Here is an 18,790-nt window from a genome sequence, read left to right on the forward strand (position 1 = left end):
GGCAAATCTCGTTTTTTGTTCAACAGTGAGATTACTTTACCTCAGGGTTAGTGTAATGCACCACCTCAAAGCTGTCACCATGTCTCTGTTTTGATCTTTTTGGAGTGTAGTGAGGTTTCAGAGTGATTGGGATTTAAAGGGCAACAACTCTTATGCTTGGCACCGAGTTTGAAGAGCCGTTTGAAGAGCCATAATCGCAAAGCCAGAAATAAAAATGAAGCTGCTTTGATCAGAAGCAGTCAGTGGATAAGGGCATTCTTACAAATGTGTAGAATTATATAAGGTAACCTGAATTCTGTGGATGGAGCTACTTACTGGATTAATTACAAAATCTAGAAGTGAAATTCTCATGGCCGCACTTAACTAAAACTTTTTTTCGCTAGATGACTCTCACAAAGCTAACTACTTCCTTAGACTTGCTAAATTCAGATATGAAGAATACTTGCATCATTCAAGGTTTAGCATATTGAATAAATGGCAGAATTGTTATTTTCTATGTTAGTGTCTATGGTTATCTGTACTGCTTGGTTTGGTTTCTGGTTACCTAAAAAACACAGAATGGACAAATCATGTGCTAATCTTGTTGTGTTTGCTTTTTCCAGGTGCAGTTCAAATGAGTTTTTTTTACCCCCCCCCCCTTTGCTTCGTTCAGTGCCCCTGCCCATTGCTGTGTCCATCAGGTCCTTCCTCCCTCCCTTGCATTATCACTGATTCTGGATTGAGACTGACATTGAACCTATGGGAATCGGGAGGGGGGGGGTACTAGCAACTGCTTCTGTGAGGGGACAGATTCTTGTGTTGACCTACCCTCTTGTATCCCCCTTATGCTCATCCTGGAAATATCTGAGGGTTACTCCCCTCTTTCTGGATCATGCCTCCAGTCAGAAAAAAACTGAGATTAACATCTCTACCCTGGAAGAGGCACATCCATACCTCCCCGCCAGCACCTCAGAAGCTCAAGCCATTAATTAAGCCTGGATTGATTGGGCTGTTATTAGGGCTTTATTCATCTGTGCCACACTGCTGGGCCAATTAAAATTACTGTTTAAACACATATTCAAAATGACTAAAAATTAAACTCTGTAACCCAAACCTGGACTACATAGATCTGTAGTCCAGTTAGAATTGTTCCCATTTGAACTAAACCTCTCTGACACTAATGAACTCCAAGACACATTGCTCTTCATCCTTTTAAAATTACCTTGACAAGGAAAGAGAGGCCTAGTGGGATATATTTAGACTAATATTAATGTTAAGAAGGAACACCTTTATTTTGAACCTTGGGGAGCTGGTTAATGAAGACTTGCAATGAATCACCCATGCAGACTGTTGCAAATATACATAACCAAAAATAAATAAAAACGTACTCCGGCAAACTATAAAGGCTGTCCAATACCTGGTCATCAAAGAACTGCCACGTATAAGTTTAAATAGATTTAATGTACAGTTAAACACGAAACATAAAACAAATATATAATAAATCCTTCATTAAACAGATAGATTAAGCGCTTTCGTCTCCATATAACGGAGACTTCATCAGAATAAAGACATACATCATCGAGCCTTATATATACCTCAACAATTGATGTAACAAGGTAAGTTGGTTCATTAAGGCAACAAATGGATGTGGGTAATTACCTAATTTCACAAAACAAAAATAGGTAATTTGGCAAAAAAGTGTCATTTAACACAAAAAATGATTGCTACCATAAACTACTAAATATATTAAAATATATTAAAATGTTAAACACATATGTGTATTATGTATTGTATTAAGAAAAACGGAGCGCCACCACATTTAATATATATGTGCTTTGTAAACAACACACAACAGTAGAAGCAGCAGCAAAAAACATAAATCAAAACCACACTGAAAAAGCCACATATCTTTGTGTAATAACCCAGGTCTTATTAAAATATATATGTCAAAAAGCAGATTTTAAATTTTGGGTCCTTTGAAGAGGTTGAGTATCCTGAACGTGGGGGTGATTGGGGGATAAGGATTGAATATAGGGAAATGATTTGGCAGTTAAGATTGGATGCCAGTTGTGGAAAAGGATTGAATGACCACATATCCATCACCCCAGCTCTTAGGATTCTGGCGATGGGACCCTAAACTAACTAAGAGCTAAGAAATGTTTTAATAAAATATTTTGATATAATAAAATAAAAGACAAGAAAAAATAATAGTACGCACCCCCCCTTTTTTCTTGTACCACTTTGTGTTTCATGTATTTTATGTATTTATATTCATATTTGTTTATTGTGTATATATATATATATATATATATATATATATATATATATATATATTTTTTTTTTTAAATATATTATACATTGTTATATTTATTATATTATATATTATATATTGCACATATTTATTATATTTATTATACATAAATGTATTTGATGTATTTGATGTATTTAAGTATTGTAAGTATTTACTGCCTTTTTTCCTTGTTTTAGTGAGAGAAAATAGTTTTTATTATATACTACATATATATTAAAGAAATCCCAATCCCTCAGAGCCACACGCTCCAGGGATCTAAACCTTGTCATCACAATGAACACAACATGCTGGAGGGATAGGTTCCTGACCCAGAGACTCCCCGTAGTCTGGAATAGACTGCCCATACATGTCAAGCAGAGCACCTCCTTGGCAGTCTTCAAATGGAACCTTGACGATTGGATGGGAGATAGGAAATTCACCCCAGGGATCACGTCCATTACCCTGCTAGACAGGGGTCCAGGAAAGTAAATATTGTGGGAAGAAATATCCAGGGAATTATTATGGCTAGGCTTGTATAGGCCCTAGGGCCGATAGCCTAGTACCAGCTTATGATAGCTCTTTAATCAAATCTCTTTGAAGCTTTGTAAAATTTGCCAAATAGTTCAGTGATGCGAGTGCAAAAGTCACTGAAGCATAAACACGCTTCCCAAATCTATCGTTCTGTACTTCCTATTAGGAAGATAGACAACAGAATTCAGTTCCTTTATTGTAGCTGCTGCCACGACTATAGCATCTATTGGTCCACTTTACCCCAAATTTTCCTGCCCACTGGTGGAGCCAGAATCCAGTCTAGTGTCTTGGGGATTGGCTCAACCTTATCAGGTTCCTTCCACGCCCACCTAGAGATGAAATCAATGACCTTATCTGCAGGTGAAGTAAACTAGGAGCCCAAAGGCTTCCAGGAATAGTGAGTCCTCTAGAGAAAGGTCTTGGGAAGACTAGCCACCCTTCTGCTTAAGGATCTCAAGAATGTCTCCAAATGAGACATCAAGTAGTGATTTTGGAGACCCTTCTTTGAAATCACTATCCTCAGTGACTGACTCTTGAGAGTCCAAGTGCCTCCTTTTGTACTTTCTCTTCCTAGGGACATCCTTGATGGGGTGGTCCGGTAATGTATCATAAGAGATTAGGATACCCTGTTGGATAGTCTGGAAGCTTTGCGCTGGCTGTCCCTGTGGGGTAGGATGTTGAGGATCACAGTGCAAAGTTATCTGAGAAGTAGAGAGTAGATACGAGGGGGGAGGACCCATCGGACATGCTGGAGCAGAGAACACTTTCTTCACATCCTCAATGGCAGATAGCTCCAGGAAGAAGGAAGACAAAAGAGCCGAGAAATTGTTTCTGGCTTGTCACCTCCCTCTGCCTCGAGAACAATCCACCCAAGGAGGAAGTCTGAGCCAAGCTGTCCAGTGCTGAGTCTCCGAGAGGGAGACTGCTCCAAGAACCTCAGAGTCAACTCCAACCTCCAGGTTCCAACAGGGGTGCTACAGCTCCCTGAGAGCAATATTCAGATCTGAAGACAGTGCTTTCTTCAGATTCAAACCAAATGGACCTGGAAAGCTGGGATCCAAAGACTCTAAAACAACAGGTTGGATTAGAGAAGGAACTGTAATGGGTGATGTAGTAGATGATTGGACATCCTGACCCAAAGGGATAGGAGCCATGAGAACTCCATCTGAATTTTTTCCGTGAAGAATTTCCTCCTCATCCTCTCCACATTTGCTTCTGTGAGACTCCTGGAGGGATGAGAAGATGCTAGGGATGGCAATTTGGACCGCCTCTCTAAAAAGGGAGAAGACACTGTGGATGGGACTGGATCCAGACTAGAATAACTTGTCCTTAAGGTTTTGGATCCAAGGGTGTAGGATCCAGAACAGGCTTGATCAGATCTGATGAGAGCTAGATCATAAGTAATTTCTGATCCAGTTTCTTTTGATTCTTTTTAGGTTCTGAGGAAGAGGCGGCTGTAGCCTGGAAAAAAAAATACGAACTGTGGTAAGGAAAGAGGTATACATTAAGTGTAAAAGAGAATAGGGAAGGAAAGTTAGGCCTGCCAAAGATGTTAGAAAAGCTTAGACTCCAGTGTATAAAAAAGGACAGTGGAAATGGCTTAAAAATAAAATTAAAGATCAAATAAATCATTGTATATATGGATTTTTTAGAAAAGAAATGTCAAGAAAGACTCCTCTCCCACTGTACATTTGAGAGTTGAAGGCGACCGTGTCTAGATGCAAAAGCGGCAAACGAGATCTGAGAGATATTGGGGACTGGTGCATTATGGGTAGGGAAGGAGATTGAGAGTTTTTTTGAAGACCACGATCTAGTATAAAGACAGAATTGTTTCATCCAAGCACATTAGTTTAAGAATGAATGAAAATTGACAACACCAGATCACTTGACCACTGTGTTCATACCATCTCACTTTTAAATTGTCGTTCATCTCCCTGTTACTGTAATCATAAGTTATACCAACCGTACATAAAGCACTGAAGCAGCTGCTTCAGTCTTGACAGTGACACAAGCAGTAGCAGTAATGCCAGTATAGAAATGAAATCTGTACTGTGTGGGTCTCTCAAACCATAGCTCCTAAATGCTTTATCCCATGCACAGGTCCCCTCAAATTATTTATGGCATGATCCCAGTTATTCTATTACGGGTAGTATATAAATACCAACCATGGAAGGATTAGCCAATCCACATCCAAATGGGCTAGGTTATTTCCAGCACAAAAAGGGAAATTGGCTGGGACTTCCAAGATGGCTGCACAAGCTCTCCCAGTGTGAAAACAGAAATTCAGAAGAGGGAGTCAGTTAACTCATATTTTGGGTAAATTCCAGTAACTGGCCAGTAAGTGCACTGCCTGGGTGCCACCAAAAAAGAAATTCAGGGAACCTGAAAGAAAATCAATCACAAAAGGTAAGGAAAAAACACTGAGAAAATTCTGCAGCTGTTTAGCAAAAGGCAGTGCAAGACATGACTTCCAGTAACCTAGAGAAAAAAAGGGCAGTGTACTCAGAGCTGATTAAAATAAACGAAACACTGATGGAGTATATCAACTCAAATAAAAGGCTGGAAAAAATGGAAGAAGCTTTAAATGGATATTCAGATGAGGTGATGAAACCGCAAAAATCAAAGGTCAAAATAAAGAAAATGCTGGCTGAATGAGACTGCTCGAGAGGAGATGTTTAAAAAATAGAATTAGAGGACAGAGCACGTAGGGAAATCCTGAGATTTCTGCTGTACCAGAGAAGTTGGAAGGAACAGACTGTATTAATTTTATGAAAGCGCACACAAGCAACAGGACTGGTATTCCACAGCAGGAGTTGTTAATTGAAAGGGCACATCATGTGTGCTCCAAGCCTTGAGATAGCAGCCTAGACCTTTAATAGTAAAGATGCAGTTCTACCAGCAGAAGGAGTTGAATCTGACAAAACTAATGGCAGAAGGACAAATTCTAAAAGTGGGAGACAGTAGAGTGTATGGTGAAAAATGATGGCTTACTATACATCAGGCAGGAGAGGATTAAATTTAATCCACTAACCAGGGAATCTAGAGAACCAGGCATGAGATTCAAACCGCTGTACCCAGCTATTTTTGGAATGTTCTTTCCTGGAGGTACAAAGTCATTTTTTGATGCAGAACATGCTAAGAAGGAAATACAAACGTTTGTCCAACAAAAGTGAGCTGTAAAACAGGAGATTCTGTTTCTTGTTCATCTGGTAATAGACCATAGAGAGGTTGTGCCAGTGAAATCTTTTCTAGTGTTTCAACAGAAGATGCTTGAGAAAGAGAGAGGGGGAAAAAGCACAATCATTGATTAGAAGAACCAAGGGTATGTTGGAAATGAAGTTGAGACTGGATTTGGGAGACAGAGATAAACAGGAATAAAACCAGCAACTTGGAACTTGACAAATTTGGGATTACAAAGCATTAATTAGATTTCTGAAACATGAACAGAATAAAGAATTTTTTTAACTTTAAGCTTGTAGGGGACTGTAAAGCTTTTGCCCTAATTCATGTCATTAATATTTGGAAGAACACTTAGGGAAGGAAAGAGGAGGGAGAGAGTTAACTGTAAATTAACAGTATAATGTTTATAGTATATGATATAATATGCATGCAATAAAGGAAAGTTTTTTCACTTATTTTCTACAGTAAATGGATGCCTCTGACTTTTTTTTCCTTTTCTCTTTCTCCTTGTTCAGTTTTAAGACATGTCATCACTGTAGCATAAAAAATCTAGTTAAAAGAGCATGATACAAGAAAATTGAATGTGCTTTTTCCCATTCCTGCATGGGAGAATGATTGGATTAAGTTTCTTGGCTTGTTCTAGTGACACATTTTAAGAGAAAGCAAATAAATATAAAAGAATATTGGATATAATAAAGCTTGAATGATTGGATTAAGTTTCTTGGCTTGTTCTAGTGACACATTTTAAGAGAAAGCAAATAAATATAAAAGAATATTGGATATAATAAAGCTTTCCTCTAGAAAATAAATGCATGTAGAAGCAATTCTGTAGCTGGTTCTCATGTCTCTTTGGAGACTATCTGATAAGGAACAATAAGAACCGAATACTTCTCTTTTAATGTTTAGGAGATGATGATTTCTGAAAGCGTTCACGTGTTTTCTCAGTCTGGGAGAAATAAAGATAAGACAAAACCAGACGGCACATAGAAGCACAGGCTGTACCATGCAGCTTAGTATGGATAACCTTTCTGTTAGGTTAACCCAAGTCTGAGTGTGGCTGTCAGTTTGGGGCAATAGTTCCTATTAGAAGGGTAAAACTTCAATATTTGAAGATGTACATAGTTTTGTGTGTTAGTATTAAGTTAATAGATTTTGGGGTGTATTGAGGGTGTAATTTTTGTCTGAGGGCTTTCAGTAAAACAACGTTTTGTAAGATGTGACATAGGCTGAAATGGATATGACCATAAACAACTGTATAAAAGAGCAACTTACCAAACCAGTGTATGCATGTAATACAAAAGCTGGAACTAGATATATAGCAAAAACTTAATAATAAAGGGTGGAAATGTTCAGCATAATGTCCTTTATGTTTCCCTCTCTAAACGGTCTCACAGATATATACAAAAAGAATAGTGAACTATATTAAAAATGTAGAATGTAAACTGTGCTGCAGGAGACACATTTGGAAAGAACTGAATATGTGAATTTGATAAAGAAAGTTTTCAAGATGGTTATTCAGCAGAATACCTGGGACAGTGGAAAAGAAGAGTACTTGTATTAATTGGAAGAGGAGCCCCAATAGTGATAGAAAATGATAAAAAAGATAGTAATGGTAGATTTGTAGTACTAATGGGCTACTGGCAAGGGAGGAGGATTACACTGGCATGTACTTGTGTTCCATCTAAAACTGCCATAATGGAGCTTAAACTTCTGGGAGAAATCAGATTTCAGCAGGGAATATTACTTCTAGGTTGGGACTGAAATTTGATTTGTAGCAGTGAAGATGTATCTGGGAGGGACAGAAAGGAAAATATAACAAAAAGGGTAGATATTTGAAGAAATGTATGAAAATATTTTGCATGGAAAATGTGAATTCAGTAGTAGGAGTTCAGAGTGAGTTTACATATTATTCCCCAAGAAACAAAAACTGGGCTAAGCTAGACAGAACTTACATTTCACAGGAACATGTGCATGTAATTGAAAGTTTTGATACCCATTCAATAATGATTTCAGATCTTGCGCCAATAACTAAAATTAAAAACATAGGGTGGTTGTTGTGTCTTTTGGCTTTTCCCCGGTTAGGGGTCGCCACAGCGGATCTCCGGTCCGCTAATGATTGGCAGTAGATTTTTGCGTACTGAGTTGCCGGCTCTGACGCACAACCTTCAACGAAGGTATGCCCATTCACGCATGTCTCCACACAGAAGACACTTTAGCTGAGAATCAAACAGGACAACGTCTTACTGTGAGGCGACAATGCTACCCGCAGCACCACCACCACAGTTCTAAAAATGAGACACTGGCACATTCCCACCTAACTGTTGAAAAGAGAGGAATTTAAGGAATGGGTAGTGAAAATTATTCAGGAGTTATTAGAGAAGATAGAAATTTCTTCTGAAAATATAACTAGGGAATGGGATAAAATTAAAGTGGAGTTTAAAATAGGGTGGAAATGAGAGATATGGTTAAGAAGTAACAATTCTTTGGAGGGACTGACAAATGTTAAAGTATTGCAGAATAGGGGGAATCTCCTAGAACAAGAGGAGGAGCATTTGCAAAATGGTAAACAGAAAATAAGGGATTACGTTTATAACATGCATGAGTTTAGAAAGATTGCTGTTATGCAACTTTTTTTTTTGATAACTGCAAAGCACAAAAACTTTTAGCATGATGACTCTGGCAACAGAAAGCAGACAGTGTTATCGCCAAGCTTAGGTAGACTATAGCAAGGACGATAAGAGATTCCTTTAGAGGTACTAGAAGTATTTTGGAAATTTTATGAAAGTCTGTATAAAGCAGAGAAATATAGAAATCAAGAAATGGTACAAATGGAAATGTGTATGGAAGAATTAAATATGCCAAGGTTAGAGGTAGATCAGGCTCAATTACTAATGGGATAGGAGGAGATGAGATAAAATGGTGATGTATAACCAATTCACAGGAATGTCCCGAGAAATAGATGGTATTTCTGTTGTGGCTTGGAAGCTAGGAGGGAAAAAGCAGATAAAGATCTGGAAGGTTTTGTTTAACAGTATTTTAAGAGGAGGAGAAGCACCTGCATCTTGGAAGAAAGATGTGGTGGCTGTAATACCTAAAGAGGGAAAAGACCCATCAGATTCAGCTTCATACAGGCCCATTTCAGTTCTAAACCATGATTATAAAGTGTTTGTCTGTAATGGCTAAAATGGCAAAGGTGATGCTAAAACTGATAGATATGGATCAATGTGGATTTGTGGAGGGGAGGCAAACATTTGACAACATTAACAGGGCATTGACCTGCTGCTGTTGGAGGGTCGTGATGCAGAGAAAACATTTGACGGAGTAAGCTGGGAGTTTGAGCAATGCAATGGAAGCATTTGTGTTCCTGATAAAATTTTAAGGTTGAGTAGGATATATAAGTGATCAGAGACAAAAATTAAAGTGGGTAGGTTCCTCTCTGATAATTTCTGTTTGAACAGAGGAACAAGGCAGAGCTGTCCTCTTTTCCCCTTTATTATTTGCATTATACTTAGAACCATTGGCAAAGAAAGTAAGAGACTCAGAAATTCAGATATAATTGGTGTGGCTGTCAAGAAAAGCTGGGTCTGTTTGCGGATGATATTATTTTTATACCTGATAAAACCAGAAAAGGACATTTCAGTACTGTGAAACATTTTGAGGCAGTTTCATATTTTTTTGGGATGCAAAATTAACGAAGCTAAAACAGTTGTAAATTATATACCCAGACACAAACTGGTTCAGCAATATCGATATTTATGTGGACGTCATAAAATGAAGTAGTTGTATAGATTGAAAAATATTCTGGTGTGGCAGCGAAAGATATGTGGGAAGAGACTAAACAAAAGGTAATACAAAAATTGAGAAATTGAAAATGCTGTTTGTTATATGGATAGGAAGATACAAGCAATTAAAATGTTTTTTTAATTCCTTTAATTTTATGTATTCAACCAGAGGAAAAGGTGGGGATAGCACTTAAAGAGCTGAAGGATTTTTTTCTGGGAGGGGAAGATGGCAAGAATTAATTGGAATAAGCTGATTCTTCCAATAGAACAGTGTGGTTTGGGATTACCTGATTTTGAAGGGGTGTTGGAAACCCAGGAAACAAGGAGAGAGACTGGGTTTTTGTATACAGGTCCTTAAGGAGAATAACTAACTATAGAGAATATTATATTCATAAAGTAGCAGAAAAAATGAGGTGCTTCAGCAAAGTATTAGTTTAAGGGTGTCCACACTTAATGCAACCAGCTTATTGTACATTTTTTGTTTTTTTTCCCCAATAGAGTTTTGCTTTACAATTGAATTGTACAAGTTATAGGTCACATTAAAGGTGGGAAAAGTTTTGAAATGATTTATTGTGGTCTAATTTTTTTATATCACAAAAGCCTGGTATTTTAACTGGGTTGTGTACACATTTTATATCCACTGGATAAGCAATTCACAAAAAACAATGGGGAATATATGTATGTCTCACAAATATGCAACAAAGTCTGGTAGATACAGGATCTTTGTTTGGAAGTGTTTACATATTTTATACCCCAAGTAGACTCCAAAAAACTTTTCCTGAGGTAGACAATGTTGGAAGCGTGATGGGGAACAAAAAGGTAATTGGGAACATATTTTCTGGCAGTGTAATGAGTAGGCAGAATTTAATGATTCCCTGCAGACTGTGTGAGCAAATTGGCGTAACTAAGGAAATTATTTTTTTGAGCTATGATACAAAATCAGAATTGACTAGATATATAGTAAGGCCTTGGTGAGTCTAATTATTATGGCTGTCAAAACAATTACTTGAAAATGGAAATCAAAGCCTAAATCAACTGTACTAGAAGTAGTGTGAATGTAGTAAGAGATAAAACAACTGGAATTAGGATCTTTAGAAAAGAGTAGGAGCAAATTGCACAGAAAATGGGGAACTGTGGGAACAATGCATGCAGAGGAATAATGAGTGTTAAAAGAAGGCAGGATTTGAATGAGCTATGTAATGTTTGAGTGACAGTGACTGAATAGATATGTAATGTATAATGTCTGCAACTAATTATGTCAATATGGTTTTAATGTATGATTGCCTTTGCTATATGGGATAATTTAATAAAGGTGATTCTTGTTTTAAACAAAAAAGTGTAGGGGGGGGATTGACTAGGCTTAAAATGGCCTTGCAAGGGCAGCTATCCTAGTGCTTTCCCATGAACCTATAGCTATACCTCACAACTGCTTTACATAAAGATTTTGGACAGTTGGCAGAATAATAGGATAAGAAATGCCCAAAATCAAGAGAATTAAAAAAAGTAATAATCTAATTCACTAAAGTTATTAAAATAACAAATTTTGCATCTGTGTGAATTTTCTGAATAATGTATGAAACTCTAAAGTCTGGCGTTATTGACTGACTGTATCTTTTTCCCTTGGTCTTCAAGGTCTTTGTTTTCTTCTTGCTCCTGATGATGATACAGGTTTCAAGTGGCAGGAGCTGATGATGTGGGAGTGCAATTTTGACATTTGTGATAATCGCTGAAGTATGTCATATGTGATAAACTGACTGACTATAGCAAGATGCTTGTTAAATTTGTATGAAGCAGTTTACTGCAGTTTTAAGTAGAAGAGCCCCCTTTTTTTTCCAGCCGTGATTCTAGGAAGTCATTGGCCCCCTTATAAGCTAGACTGTATTGCACCCAGTTGGTCCAATCTGCCTAAGGCCGTCCCTGAACATGGACTGTAAAAAGGAACATCATAAATGGAAGCCTGTATTTATGACGGAGAAGCACAGAGTTAGAAGTGATCACCATTACATTATCGAATTAATTTTCTTGCCAAGAGCACTGTTGTAATAGGCTCATTTATTCAGGCTGTTAGGGCCATTTTATTCCATATTTTTCCCTTCCAGTTTTCTTGTCACTGCATAGTAATATATACAATTCCAAAGCAATTACCTCATAAGAAATAGTTCATGGAATCTCCACTCAGTCATTCTTTGCCTTTGAAGCATTTTTAAGATGAATTTGCAAAACTGGAAGCAGCTTGTCTCCAAGAAGTTCACAACTGAGAATGTGGCAAATTGGTTAAGGTGATTACCTCACAAACACAAGGAGCAAGGTTTGATTCTTGCCCTTGAGTTAAATTAGCGAGGCTTAAAATGGCTCATAAGAGCAGCTAGCCTAGTACTTTCCTATGATCTTTGTAGTACATCAGATCTGTCTTCTGCATTTGTAGCTTATTTCACTTGTAATACATGAGTGAAGACTTGTGTATATCTCCTTCCATTTAAGGCTTTGTGTGAGATTTCTTTCAATGGTTTTAATATTAAAACTTCAAAACAACTGACATTCTTGCATTGTGTAGTAGTGAGTAAAGGAAGTCATTTTTAAACATTAATTTGTATATAATTTGTATTCATGTGCTGATGCCCAATCCATTTTGCAGTATAAAAAAGCCATTACACAGGAAATACATATAAAGTGATTCTTTTAAGCAAGAATTATATTCAGTCATTAAAATAATGACAAGTAATAGTGTAAACTGGATTCCCTTTTGTCTCAGATGCAAAGGCAGTTCAGAATGCATGTAACTGCGCCTTTTTATTGTTTTTTTTTCTCACTCAATTCTTACAAAAATATAAATCTGAGAAAACAAACTTTTAATATAGCTGATGACCTAAAATGCTTTATCCCTTATAGGATTGCAGGAACATTATTCTGTCAGGCAGTGGGTACAAGGTAGTGAAGCCCATTATGGAGTGAGCATAGGTCTGTTGTAGAAGGCACGATCTGGCTCATTTGTGCACTAAATTCACACCTACAGGCAATTTGGAGAATGTCAGTTCAAGAACTGCAATAAACCAAGAACAACAAAAAAAAAAAAAACGCACCACTGGGACTATAGGACAATATTTGTTTAATAAAATGAAAATAAAATCCACTGAACAAAGATGTTAAGCGTTTTCATCAATATAACAATGCTGAACTAGTCATAGGAAATCTCAAACTAAATGACCAGAAAAGCATTTGCTTTAATAGCCCTCTATATCCCCCCTGGAAACAACATTAATACACTTGAGGAAATCCTTCTATGGGCCTCATATAATACCAAGCTTGAGACATATATCCTAGGAGATGTGAACATCGACTGGAACAAAATTACTGCCAGTAACCCCACCATTTCAATCACTGTGTAATTTCACTCAGCTCACAAATGCTAAAACCAGACCTAATAAAAATACCCCCCCCCCCGGCTCCATACTGGACTGGATCCTTGTCTCCCACCCTAACAAAATCTTCCACTCTGGCACCTTACCAGGCTCCATCAGTGATCACTTACCAGCCTTCATCCATAGATCAACCCCCTCCCCTCCCCTCCACATCCTCACCAATATATCCAAACTCTGACTCTCCACAACTTTTTCCAATTCTCTTAGACTGATAAATTGGGATACCCTGAAAAAACTACCTCTGGATAGTGCTGTTGAATTCTTCAACTCTACCTTCTTAGACGCTTTTAACTCCCAAGCCTCACCAAGAATAAAATGCATAAAAACCAATTCCGCCCCTTGGCTTAGTAAAGATACCAAAACACTCATGCAACAAAGGGACAAGACCTGGAAACTTATCGTGATAGGCACCCTAACACCCTTCTTAAATACAAACAACTCCGTAACGTAGCAAAAAATCATACAAGACAAAAAAAGTATATTATATCAAACTCCAGTCTAACCACTCCTCTAACCATAAAAAACAATTCTGGAAATCCATCAACTCACTTCTCAACCCAGGCACCAAAAACAACCCCTGCCCTGACGCTAGTAAATCTGACCAAGAAATAGCCACTCTGTTCATCTCCTTCTTTACTAACTCTATAGCTGAACTCACTAAGACATTCCCAAACAGCTCCTCCCAAATCAGACCCTCTGCTCAACCTTCCACCCCAAGTACACTTCCCATATTCCACCTCAAACCTATCCCCAACCCTTATGTAAAAAAAGTCTCTAAGCTTAAACCCTGCTCCAATGCTCCTGACAATATCCCCTCACTCTTTCTAAAAATAGCAGCAGGCAGCCTTGCCACCCCCATTAGCATACTCATCAACAGATCCATACAAGAATCTTATGTCCCCAATCTGTGGCATGTGCAGCCTTTATCCTTCCCCTCCATAAAGGAGGCAAAAATATCTCCAATTTCCGAACCATAGCAAACCTCTCCCCTATTTCAAAATTTCTTGAGAAATGCATCCACCTCCAGCTCATGCCATTCATTGCACATAACCAACTCCTCACCCCAACACAACATGGGTTCCGTCCTGGCCATAGCACAGTAACAGCTCTTCTCCCCTTTCTAGACATCATTAACCATGCCCAAGACTCCGGAGAACTCGTATCCACAGTCCTGCTTGACTTCTCCAAGGCCTTCGACACAGTCTCCCATACCCACCTTCTTCACCACCTGTCCAATCTTAACCTCTCACAAAACACCATTATCTGGTTCAGCAGCTACCTCTCCGACAGATCTCAGGCAGTAAAATGGAAGACTGGCACCTCAGCCTTCCTTCCCACCCCAACCGAGGTACCCCAGGGATCCATTCTTGGCCCTATGCTCTTCAATATCTTCATTAATGATTTCCATGCAGCCATTCCTAACACTAAGATAGTACAATATGCAGAGGACTCCACGTTAGTTTGCTGTGCATCAAACCTCCCAGAACTACAAACAAAAACTCACTGCCTTCTCAACTACAGAGAACTGGATAGGAGTTATTTATCATGCAGTGTTTTTACAATTTTTCAATACTGGGTTCAATTATTATTAATTCAATTACTCAACCATTTTATTAGATGAATGTGTTTTATTGAGAGTGGATGTGTATATATATATGTGTATATATATATATGTGTATATATATATACAGTGCTTTGATCTGCTTTTTGTTCTGAGGGAGGCCAAGCTGTTTATGGACGAAAGCACTTAACTTTAATAAATAAGTTCATATCCAGCGGATTCTGCCTTTGGGACTTTCTCCTTTCATTTATTTTGTTTACTGGTTTGTTTTTTGTGACCATTTTGGAAGACATTGCCACTGTTGTCTCCTTTTTTTTTGTTGTTGCTATACTGGCTTATAATGACATAGGTTTATAGGTAGGTACTAGACTATCGACCCAAGGGCCTAGGTAAGCCTAGCCAGCAAGGTTCCCTGGCTTACGCCACTCAGTTAATTTCCTGTGCCCATGTCGAGGAGAGCCACAAAAGTGATCCCCAGGGTGTATTTTCTATTTCCCACCCACTCATCAAGATTTTTCTTGAAGAGTGCTAATGAGGAACTTTGCTTGACATAGATGGGTAGTTTGTTCCAGAGTTTAGGAAGTCTCTGGGACAGGAATCTGTCCCTCTAGCATGTCCTGTTTGTTGTGGTGACAAGGTTTATGTCCCTAGAGCGTATAGCTCGGAGGGATTGGGATTTCTTTAGGTGTATCATGTCCAACAGCTCTGGGTTTAACATAAATATAAATACCTAAAGTCCAGTGACAACATTGGTATTTTGAATGCTGTGAAAATCATTCATAAATTAAAAGGAAAAAGACTATTCTCAGCTCTAGTACCAAGCATGCCAAGGTGTTTGTATCTGGTATTTGGCAGGCCTGGCCATATTGAAATCTGGACTTGGATAGGCACACTAGGTGGTCACCTAGGATGCTGTCTAGTTTGGGGGAGTTTCTTTCAGAAATTAGTGGGAACAGCCTGAGCAGTGCAATTTTCAAATAACTCACATTGGCTTTTATATTTCAGACGGTCGTTGCTCTGACTTGTATTTTCTGACTGGCAGAATGCTTTCAAAGCAGTAAACAATCTACTTTTTGAAGCATCTTGTCAGATGTAGCAGCATTGCATAAGTGGTGTTCACAGCATGCTTTTTTTTGAAGATCACACTCTACAATCTCTGCAATACATATTGTAAGCAGGAGGGGAGGTAGCACTGGCAAGGTATGGGTATTTCACTGATCACTGTTTTTACTTCCTCTGCTTTGCCTTGTAGTCCACTGCTAGGATCACCTGAGCTCGAGTTGCATTTGCCTAAATATGGTGCCTCGGGTTGTACACTTGTTTCGTTGCTCACATTTAATTGGATAGATGTATTGCTCTGTTGCTCCCATTATTGAAACTTTTGTTTGGTCTGAGATTGGTTCACGTCAGAAAAAATGAGACATTTTACTTTTTAGTGATCATTCTTTCTCTGAGATGCTGCAACTTTCAAGTGTGATAAAATAAGTGGGCTTTGAGTAGAAGACCCAAATGGGAGCAGGTGCAGGTGGATTTGCCCCTGCAAAAATACTTAGTTTTTCTTTCCCCATTAACTGATAAAATTCATAGCTTATCTACATGCGTTGTACCAGTGTGTACTGAAGATGCTGTTTGTACTCTAATACAAGTGTTATGAGATTGTCCCTGGGCATAGATCTAATCTCAGTTGCACAAGGTGTTTCTAAAGCATTAGTTCTGATTAAGTCAGCTGTTTCACTTGTCCATTGTTTTTCTGAAACCAGCACTTGTATAGTCAGCAGACTGTTTCTGTCTGAAGAAAGGTAGTGCATTGCAGAGACAGTGGGGAGGACAACTATCAAATGTGCATTGTAGAATTCTGATGAGTGCAACCATTCAGATCTTTTTTTTTTTTACTTAGATTTTTATAGCAGTATTTGGACTCACCTTGGCTTTGCATTGCTAGTTATCAGAACTGTCATTGTCTAAATATTTTATAAACATGAAGTAAAGGGAACTTTCCTTTTTTTCATAATAGTCAAAAGATGTTTTCAATATAGCAAAATGTGATGCGAGTGATTTTGTTTTCACAGTGGTGTCCAACATTACCATTGACCCCAATACAGCACATCCTGCCTTAATCCTGTCCGAGGACATGACCAGTGTGAGACATGGTGGCAGTACCACACAGCAGCTGCCTGACTGCCCAGAGAGGTTTGATCCAAGTTTCTGTGTGTTGGGATCAGAGGGATTTACTTCAGGAAGACATTACTGGGAAGTAAAGGTGGGAAACAAGACTGCTTGGGATCTTGGTGTAGCAAGAGAGTCAGTCAACAGGAAGGGGAGAATCACTGCAGCACCTAAGTATGGAGTGTGGGAGCTTTGGCTCAGAAACGAAGAGCATTATGCAGCCCTGGATTTACCATATCAGAGTTTGAAGCCAAGTGTGAACCCTCAGAATATCGGTGTATACCTGGATTATGAGGGTGGACAGTTGTCATTTTATAATGCTGATAACATGTCCCACCTGTACACCTTCACAGACACTTTCACTGAGAAATTGTTTCCTTTCTTCAACCCTTGTTTTAATGCTGAAAATGAAAATGCAGAACCCCTACAGGTGTTCCATCTGAAGCTATAGCCAGCTGGTGTCAACACGGTTAACTGGCATTTCTTTTATTTTTTTGTATTACTTTTCCTGACAGTGTAGAGAATGGTTTGAAACAGGTGAGCATTATTTTAAAAAGGTACACAGATGGTAAACAGTTGGTGTTGCCAAAATAAGTTAACGTAAAATTCAGTATAAGATGTCTGTTTGTATTTTTTATGTGAAATGGAAACTTCAAATGCAGGTAATTTTATTAAAAGCAGTAATCAATTCATGCTTTTTAAATATGTGTTCTGTAAATAGTATCAGTTTGCTTTGATCAGGACATGTGTTTCCTGAGCTTTATGATTATGTAATTTATAAACAATTATGTTTTTTTTTTTTTTTTGCATTACATAAATATAAAGCAGTGTTAAAATAGAACTGTAGCAAATGATTCAGTGCACAGAGTGCCTTATTTTAGTGGTGTATGTTAAGTCTGTTCACTTTATAGTACAGGAGAATAAAGGACCTTAGTTTAGTGTAGTGATAGTCTGATTCTTTTACCGTCCTTTAACTCATTTACTGAGCTGACACTAAGGCAGAGTTTAAGCTTTTTTGCACGTTACATCACAGAGTGCTTCTTAATGTGATAAGTCAGATATTGATAGGTGCAGACCTTGAAAGTACATAATTATAGCATATTATCTTTACAACCCCCCCCCCCCCCCCACAATCTAGCCTTCTAGTCAATTTTTAGATCTTGGCTTTGCCACTGTCTGAGGCTTTCACTTATTTCTTTCCAAAAATAGTAGTGACAGCTTTTCTTTGTGGTGCTTATCATAATCAGAGACCCCAGGGGAGCAGAGATGTGTCTTCTGCCATATCCCCTTATTACTTGTCATACTTATGTGAGATGGGTAAAACATGCATGTCAAATGTCCAGAGTTCTGCCTGGTGTTTTTGGTCTGTTCCTAATAAAATCTTTGGTTTTCTGGCAAGTCACTGAGCATTTGAAGTCACTAAATAATGACACACAACTGAGTTTCTCAACTATATGTCCATCACAAAATGCATGCTAATGCACAATCTGTTATTTTAGCTTCTTTCTAAGCTTATAAAATCAATATTTAAAATATGTCCCCAATTTGGGATCATCGTCTCCATTAGTTTTGGCTTTGTCCAAAGTTTGTGAACTAAGATATTGACAGATGTACGTAGAACAGTGGCCCTATTGTTTTAAGATCTCTGGGTATACACACATCCAAAACTTTAGCTTCCACTTGGGCTGACTGTAACCTGAAAATAATAATCCTTGCTTACTGCAACAGTAATAACAATAGGTAACAGTAATAGGTTGGGTGTTTTGACCCTTCTAAAATGGACATCCGTCCACAGTGTTGGTTGGGTGACTCTGTTTTGCACATGGTTTACTAGGAATGAGGTACAGGTTTTAATTTCCAGGCTCTGAATAGGTAGGCCCCG

The 18,790-nt window shown here is 38.2% G+C and overlaps 1 protein-coding gene across 1 annotated transcript in view; it reads left to right on the forward strand.

The window, feature by feature from the left end:
- LOC122813842 (zinc-binding protein A33-like) overlaps window positions 1-17,851 on the forward strand; it is a gene marked incomplete at its 5' end in the record, with an annotated part of 195,750 nt that extends 177,899 nt beyond the window's left edge. The window contains 1 exon segment of the mRNA XM_044086377.1: window positions 16,812-17,851. Coding sequence (XP_043942312.1) covers window positions 16,812-17,359 — 548 coding nt within the window.
- Between the last annotated feature and the right edge of the window lie 939 nt (window positions 17,852-18,790).

Source organism: Protopterus annectens, chromosome 10.part0, assembly GCF_019279795.1.
Source record: "Protopterus annectens isolate FY-2018-M chromosome 10.part0, PAN1.0, whole genome shotgun sequence".
NCBI lineage: Eukaryota > Metazoa > Chordata > Ceratodontiformes > Protopteridae > Protopterus > Protopterus annectens.